This window comes from Eurypyga helias, unplaced genomic scaffold (genome assembly GCF_000690775.1).
Source record: "Eurypyga helias isolate BGI_N326 unplaced genomic scaffold, ASM69077v1 scaffold25835, whole genome shotgun sequence".
Lineage (NCBI taxonomy): Eukaryota > Metazoa > Chordata > Aves > Eurypygiformes > Eurypygidae > Eurypyga > Eurypyga helias.
The window spans coordinates 27616-36580 of NW_010253818.1; the positions used below are offsets into that span (position 1 = coordinate 27616).

Consider the following 8965-nt stretch of genomic DNA (forward strand, 5'->3'; position numbering starts at 1 on the left):
AATAGTGTGTATTTTAAACTGTTCAGTTAATGCTATTGAAACTGTTCTTGTGAGACAATACTGCCCTCCACTGGTATGCTGTGGAAAGCAGGAATTTTTATCCCTGTCCGAGCAAGCTCTAGGGCTTCCCTTGAAATTGCTGCACTGGTGAAAATGGTGGGGAAAAGATGCTCTCAAAAGACCATTATGTGCCTTCTCTATTAAGTGTGTATTTTAAACTGTTCAGTTAATGCTATTGAAACTGTTCTTGTGAGACAATACTGCCCTCCACTGGTATGCTGTGGAAAGCAGGAATTTTTATCCCTGTCCGAGCAAGCTCTAGGGCTTCCCTTGAAATTGCTGCACTGGTGAAAATGGTGGGGAAAAGATGCTCTCAAAAGACCATTATGTGCCTTCTCTATTACAAGACACACACAAAAAAAGTGAAAGAGACATCTGTGGAATGCTTTTTGTGTATTCATGGTGCAGATGTGGATGAGTGTACAAATAATATACAGGAATATATTGTGAACACACAAGACAACAAATGGAGGGATGAATTAAGTTTGGGTGGCAATTTGGAGGATGAACTGAAGACAAAACAAACACCTACCAGGTAGCTGCTGAAAGTTAGCAGGACCGATTACAATAACCGTTGGTTTAAGGATATAGTTTTGTCTTGTATATAATGTTTACCATTAATGTTTATGTGTTCAGTTCTGCACTAGAAAAGTAAATGAGACCGTGGCCAATAACTTGCCTGGGACTAGGATTAGCTCTCGTGAAAATGAAGCTGTAGCAAAACTGTCATCTTCTGTCAGGGGCTATTGATTACAAAGATACCACCGTAGGCTCAGCAAGTCCCTCTGCTGTGCATTCCTGAGAGCTGAGGAAGGCTGTCCAAGGGAATATTACTATTACATGGTCTATTATTAATATAATTCTTCAGACGTCTATTATTAACCACTGCTGGAAACAGCATATTGGGGTAGGAAGTTCTTTAGGTTGTCCAGCTACAGCTGTTGTCTGCTAAATAAGCGTGTTACTATTTGCTTTAATTTTGTCTTCTGTCCGTTTCTCACTGCTAGCCAGCTTCAGCGTAATCCAGGTAGCAGAAGGAGATGAGCCTTGTTTCAAATATAAGAATTTTAGTTCCCACATCTGGCCCCAGTAAAGTGTGTGTGGTGGGCTTTGGTGATTTTGTTTGGTTTTAAGGTATAAAATACCCATATTTTTTTATAATTAATATTTTTCTAATTGCTGGTCAACTTGCGAAACACATGACTTTTCTTACTGTGGCCTACAAATTCACTTCTGTTTTGTTTGCTTCTCATCCCTCTTAATGCATTGGAGATCACCTAATGCTAGAGAAAACTGGAAGGAGTACTAAAATCCCTGGTTCATGTATTTCTTCATGTCTTGGATGTGAACAGGTTGCCAGATTCAGAATCTTCCCCGGACTGGTTTGCTTGAGGACTTTTCTTGAGTGTGAGTTCTTGTCTACTGCTTAGGGTCAGGTCACTTGGGAGATGTTTTAGGAACTGTGGAATATAATGACATTCCAACCCTGACCTGCTCTGGTCCAGCAGCATGTTTCAGAGGTGGTGGCTGTTGATATTTTATCTTTTATAACAGGAGTTAGTTTGTTTCTATGGTGCCTGCCACAGAGCAGGTGTAGACTGTTTTGAACTAGGCCCAAACTACTCTGTTACCTGTGACTTATGGCAGATGGGACCTGAAGATCTCAGTGCTCCTTCACAGGCTTTTGCTTCTAAAGTGACTTCACTGACTGCAAAATAGTAGTATTTACTGTTATACACATAAGGTAGTAGGCTGTAGTAAGTAATCCTTTTGAGAACTAGCTGCGAGTATGGCTCCATAATAGTTAAAGGTGAGCTAAATCAACACTCAGACTCCTTATTCTGCTTTTCCCTTTGTGACACCCTGCCACCTCAAAACCAGTTTCATATGTTGTTCTTTTTTATTAGATTGCATTCTGGTGGTGTAGCATCCCAACTCAGCTCATCACGCGGTTATGTGAATGACAGTGGTGTCGTTCCTTGACCTAGAACAGATGTATGAGCTCTGAGTCTGTGTTAACAGTTTTCTTTATTTCTTCTCCATAACTCTTGCAGGTATTGGGGCTGCTGGTGTGGACCCTGATTGCTGGAACAGAATACTTTCTCTATCCAGCCTTTGGCTGGGTGATGTTTGTAGCTGTGTTTTACTGGGTTCTCACCATCTTCTTCCTGATTATCTACATGACGATGACCTACACCAGAATCCCGCAGGTGCCATGGACCACTGTGGTAAATATTCTTTGTTGTTTCAGGTTTGATGAGTTATGAAGCGAATAAAATGTTGATGCATTCTATGAGTGTAGTTAACCAGCTGTACTTGTGCTTTTTGCAGATTCTTCCCTAATTAGTGTGTCTCTGTACATGCAGCGTTTAACCTTTGTACTACCCAGACACCTTTTAAAACACTTTTTTCCTATGATGTTTCACTGTTGTGTTCAGTGGAGGATGTAGTGACTTGATTTTTAATAATTTGCTATGACTGATACTTATGCACAGTGGTCTCTCTTTCTCGCTGTAATTATTACATCCCGTGAAGAATGAGTCTGTTGCTGGCTCTGAGCTAACGGACCTGGCCATTTGGCTTAAACAGCAGAGATCCCTACTTGAATCAACACCATGAATTGGAAGTGGGACCCTGGCTTTTAAAACATGAGTCTCACCTTGCTAAAGTAAAAGCAAAGGTGGTTCAGAGGCAGCAACAGTCTGACACTCCATAGAGGGCCTACTGTGAGAATGGTGCTGAAAATTAGTGTTATATATATGTAAAATACGTGCCATGTAATCCTTTGCTTTTAGCACAGGAGTTAATGCAGATCAGATAAACAGCTAATGTAATTACAGGAAAATTTCACAGGCACTTAAAATTCAGATCCAGTTTTTGTGGTTTGAACAAACCTGGCTAGGCTGTACCTCTCAACCATGTATTTTTTAACATGATTTTCATAACAGGCTGGTGTTCAGGGTAATAGATCGTAAAACTCGTTGTCATCTCAGCCAACTGACTGTTTGTGTCCCATCCAAAAATGATTATAAATTTTGGCTTTGCATTTGTCTGATACAGTGAGATGTTGTTCGTTCATTCTTTTTTTTTTTTTTCCACTAACTAAAGATTATTGACTAGAAATCTATTACTTTTATGTTAAAATATATTTTACTTCCATGTTGCAAACAGCTTGTTATCAGGTATATTGTGTATGTGACTAAAATGGAATACTCTTTTCTTCTCGTCTTCCCGTTTGCTGCTGTAATAAATAGCCAGCTACGACAATTACTAATAAGAACAACCAGGATTATGTTCAGATAGCTTCTCTGTTTTCAAGTTTCATGACCAGCAATTACCATTAATGCTATAAAACTGCTATAGAAATGTTGGATTATTTCTATTACAGCAGTAATGTGTCTGGGTATATTTAAAGGTGTGGGATTTTTTTTCCAGTCGCATCAGATTTAAGTAAAGTACATTAAAAGGGAAAACATCTTTGTATCCATTTGGATACAGCCTTAGTCGTTACCCTCTTTCATCAGCTTAACACTATTATCAGACAACAGCTGCATATAGATGAGTTGCCCCTGATCTATGCAGTAGACAAGCTGGAATATTTGATTTGTTTCTACTTCATCCTGAGTGTTCTTTCTTGCTCTGAGTTCCAAATATTTTGTAGATAAGATCACATCAATGTAGGTCCAAAAGGTAGTCTTTTATAGTAAAGGGTAATATGAAGAGAAAATAAATGCAAAATAAATAAAAGGTGCTTGCACTCCAGCTTGTTTTGCTCTAAAATATTAGAAGAGCTGTTGGGAACTGCCTTTGAATTGGACCTCTGCCATTCCTGGCGGTCCAAGAGGAACATTGGATCTCTTTCCAGAGAGATGTTGTTAATGTCTTCATTCAAAAGAGTGTGACACACCTTTTTGAGTGTCACAGTTAGTTTATGCCCACCTTGCCCCTGTTCTCTGAATTCAGTCTCTGCTAGTTACTGCTCTGCCTCCTTAGGCGACATTTATCTCAGACTGTGCCTATTGTCTGCAGTATCCAAAATTACATCTGGACTTCTCTCATAAATCCACTTTTTGCAGGTTAAGCACATTACCAAATTGCTTAAGATGCAGTTACTTTTACTGCAAATTAACCCAAAGGATGTGCTTCAAAACTGACTCTCCTTAATAGTGCAAGTTCTTTGCTAAAACAATCAATGGAAGCTTTTAAAATCTGGTAGATTTGAATTTAAGGAGCAGATGGTAATTTAGCATGAACCATTTGGTTTGAGTAATATATTGGCAGTAAAGGCCCAATCAGCTTGCATTGCATTCTATCTTCCCCAACAGTGTTATTTCCCAGAGCAGCACTTCTCAAAAATTATGTGCTTTTTTCTTTTCTACATGACAAGATATTGCAGGGATTTGTAACTTTCCAGGGTAATTGAGCCTTTTTGGAACAGGAAATCTAAAAATAACAGCAACAAATACTCTAGGCAGTCAGATTTGGAGTTTGAAAATCAGTGCTTTGCTTACAGAAGTTCACCTAAACCTGCCAATTGTTGGCATCTTATCCTAAAATTGACAGTTTTGATATTTTATAACTGTAATGCCCAGATAAAACACAGCAGGTGAGATCTGTGGATGGAGATAATACCTTTTACTAGATAAACTGATATAGGAGAGATAAACCGATAAACCCCGCACATTTTAAGTGTAGGAATGAAACCTCAAGTGCCAGACCTTGGACTCCACTCGAGTGCTGAGGCACTGCCCACAGTTCCCTACAGAAAGGTAGGTAAGTGGCTCTTTTCCAAATGCCCTGAAATTGCAAGGACTTAGGAACTGCAGGAGGATGTGCGCGCCCTTTAGCCGGCTCTGAAGACTGTAAGAAAGCTTTTTGCATGGGAAGTCTCAGGTATGCAGTCTGGGTGGATATGCTGCAAGGACTGCAGACCTGAAGGATGGAACATGGTGACAGATGACAGCACAGTGTGCTGCTTGCTGGAGGGACCTGCAGTTGAGGAAGCACGTGTTTGGGGAATGGCTTCCCTTCAGAAAGTTTTGCACATTTTGTGTCACGGGAGCTCGCGGCAGTGGGCCAGGCATTAACTTTTTTCTCCTTGGAAGAGAATAGGCAGCATCTGCTATGGATGGGTCTTGATAACCATGTAGTCCATTCAGACTCTTCTACTTCTTGGTTTTCTCTGTTTCTTTCTCCTCTCAAAAACAGGCAGAAGAGAAAGGTACTGAAAGGTGGAAGCATACAACTGAAAAAAATCACACCCTCTATCTCCTTCAGAAGTGGAGAAAGCAAAATTTGGAAACTTTATAAATATTCTTCATAAGCCACGAGTTATTGATACCTACAGTGTATCTTTGTGTAGATTTAGACATGTAAACCATTGCAGTTTTGTTTCATTTTTTTTCCAGTTAGTGTCATATTCTTACTGCCTAACACTTTGATCGTCATAGCCAAACTGTGTCCCTATTTTCACCTTTGGAAAATCACAGTATACCAGCTTTAAGACTCTTGTGGATTTATGATCTTCAAAATAAGCAGATAAATTTTAATCTTACAGGTAGAAACTTGGAAGAAGGTCAAAATACTCACCACATTTCTTGTGTACATTGCATGTGTACATTATATATCAGAGGAGAGTTTTGTAATGTTGGAATAGAAAAAGGTAACAAATGCATGTGCATATTAATTACTTTTATTCTTGGTTTTTCAACAGGGTCTGTTTTTTAATGGAAGTGCTTTCATTTTGTACCTCATTGCTGCCATTGTAGATGCGTCTTCAGTTACCCAAGAACTGGACAGTCACAATTACAACAGCTGGGCAGCTTCTTCAGTGAGTTCATTTTTTGTTTAAATCAGTTCTGTGTCCAGTAAAGTTATATCAAAAGAAGGCTTGCTGGAAGCGCGGGTTGAAAAGCGTGCGTTTTGGATTTTGAAAAACTGCAGACTGATATAGAAGCCTATGCACAAAACCTATAGGTAGCTGTAATTTAGTTCACCGTTTCTGGAGGTGGTAGAAATTCCACTGGGAGATATGACAGTCACATCAGAAAAGGCATGATACATCCCATATTCTCTAGCTAAGTTAAGGGAGTTGTCTTTTTGCATGTTGATGCAACAGGAGTCAAATTCAATTGTATAGAGTAGTTCCAAATTACAGCTACTTTGCTGACCGTGGTTCTGCAGTTGTCCTCTCTGGACTATTCACAACTCCTGCCTTCTGCCCAAAGCTTATTGTGTATAGCCTTGAACAGAGACTCAAGCATCTGCTGGTTTTGTCTTGGGAATTGTATAACTCTGTCCCTGTCACTTCAGTGGCATTCAGGGTCTTGTCCCCTTGGCAGTTTGTAACCACTGATCTGTTACCCAGCCACTGCTGTTGTCAGGAACTTGCTTGCTGCTAGATAGGCTTCCGTGCTGATTTGGGTTTTATACAACATGCATGAATGCTCATTGTCTCATGGGATGTTTGGAATCTCTTCTAATACCTCCTAATAGTATCTAATGCACTGTCTAAATAAACTATTAAATGTAGATTCTTACTTTCTGAACCCATTAAGGGTTTCATGGATGGATGTTTGTGAGAACTTAGCAAATCATTTATCCCCCAACAGTCATTCTGTTAGATTTTTAGATGGAGCCTTTATTTCATAGAAACAAAATTATTGGAAAAGAAGAATGATAAGATTTTTCTATTGTAATAACATTTTACATCATCATCTACAGTTTTTGATGCCACAGGTTAAATTTACATTAGACAATAGTCACCAAGAGCCCTTTGTTGGAGGGCTTAGATTTACTGCCTGTGTGCATGCGTAGTAGTGCCCTGGTCTTGGAGCTGCAGTGCCTACCAAGGCCATTGATAAGCAAGAAACATTGGTAGAATCCTAAAATGTTTTTAGGCAGGAAAGGACCTTTGGAGGTCATCTGGTCCAACTCTCTCCCCCCTTAAAGCAGGGCTAAGTCCCGTCAGGCTACAGGGCCTTGTCCACTTGGGGGTTTTAGTATTTCCAAGGATGGCTATTCCGCAATGCCTCTGGGCCTGTTACCATGTCTGATTACTCTCATTGTCCTTTTTTTTCTCCCCCCTAGTATCTAATTGAAATTTCCCTGCTTGTAACATGCATTTGTTCCCTCTTGTCCTATCACTGCTCACCTCCAAGGAAAGGTAGTGTTAATCCTATTTGCAGTACCAGCTTTATTTAGTTCAGTTGGGAGCACAAAACATTCTAGTCTTATCGCAAGACCATTTTGAATGTCGTCTATTTTGAACAACATGCGGTGATTAATGGGAACTTAACCGCTGGCACTGAATTGGACTTCATCGGTACAACTGAAATAGTTCACAGCTGTCCTTTGGTTTCTGGGTGGATATCCTGCAAGGACTGCAGAAGCAACACCGCTGATACTGTGTAGTTTTAAACATAAATCTAGCCTGCCACAGAGGGCTTACTCTGTAACCGGTTTCTGACAAAGTAGTGATATCTCGGCCTGATGTGGACACTGGTACTTGTGCTGAGGAATACCTTTACTCATCAGTAGAGAACCTCTGGAGTTCTTAACCTCACCGGCACTGCTGTTTGAGAACATGTCTGGGCCTGCATTTGAATCCAAGTTTTCTTTCCAAACAAGCTGTTTCGACACACAGTGTGCCATACGGAGGTTCAGGTGGGCTGTGGGCAATTCCTAGAACACAGAAACAGTGCAGGAGTGTCAGCTTGAGCTCACGCTGTCCCGTGGGCTATCCCTCAGGCTTTACCTGATGTTACAACCAGCAAGCATAGGATTGGTGGGAGTCCAGTCTGTAAGATCCATATTGAGGCAGTGTAATGTGGAGATAGGAGTTGAAATATGCCATGTTTTGTCTGCTAGTCCCGTATTTCTATGCATAATATAAGCTCGCTTATGCAGTGGTGACTGCGATGGCCACACAAGTACGAGGAGGTGGAAGAGTGCCATTTTAGTCAGCCTGCTATTTCTCCTTTTTCCAAGTCCTATAGCCGTCACTGTCATAGAAGTGACAGTGCTCTCAAATATTTTCTTTTTCCTAATATTATTTTTTTTTCCCCTCTCTCTACAGTTCTTTGCCTTCGTGGTTACCTCCTGCTATGCTGGAAACACGTATTTTAGCTTTATATCTTGGCGATCACGAACTTTGCAGTAAATATTTTGTTAAAATGAATTCTGTAGTATGAAATATCTGGAGGATTATACTCTTGATATAAGCTTGGAAGAAGGATGAGGTCTTTCTGGACATTTCTGCTGGAATTAACGTAATACATTTTAAACTGAAATTAAAATGATTATTTATAATACAGTATCATCTTTAGAGACCTCTAACACTGACTTTGTACTGTATAATAAAACTTTGTACTGCTTCTTTTAAAATTAACATGGTATTTTTCTAGACACTCTTTAGATGTTATGGCTAAAGCTTTAATAAATCTTTCCCAGTCCATGTGCCAATTTTGTAAATGTGACTTTTAAAATGTTACAAGTATACTTTTGATACTGAATGCCACAAATCAAAACTAAGAGTGGTACTGTCTCATTACTCTGTATAAAAAGTGACATTATGCAGAAAAAAACCCACCCAAAACATCATAAATAAATAAATGAGCCAATTGTACTTGTTATGTAAACTGGGAGTAGCAGGTTGCTTTGTAAATTTCCTTTTCAGAGTAAAATATATACCACTAAGACTGTCAGTTTGCATATTCTAACAGCTGCTCACAATCATGAGATTGCTTCTGGAACCTGTTACTGTGGGTCTGAAGCTCGCTGAAGGAGTGTCACACCTGAAAAGCATTATCTTAACAGGTTTCTCAAATCCAGCAGGCTCCAAGGCATAAGTCTAGACAACAATCCCTTAGTGCTCGGTGTTTAACCTACTGAGAATATCACAAGA

The 8965-nt window shown here is 39.8% G+C and overlaps 1 protein-coding gene across 1 annotated transcript in view; it reads left to right on the forward strand.

The window, feature by feature from the left end:
* CMTM8 (CKLF-like MARVEL transmembrane domain containing 8) overlaps positions 1–8511 on the forward strand; it is a 16256-nt gene extending 7745 nt beyond the window's left edge. Inside the window, exons 2-4 of the mRNA XM_010152803.1 lie at positions 2115–2288; positions 5774–5890; positions 8138–8511. Of these exons, the coding sequence (XP_010151105.1) occupies positions 2115–2288; positions 5774–5890; positions 8138–8221 (375 nt within the window). The 3' untranslated portion in view covers positions 8222–8511. The remainder of the gene's footprint in view (positions 1–2114; positions 2289–5773; positions 5891–8137) is intronic.
* Positions 8512–8965: the final 454 nt, after the last annotated feature.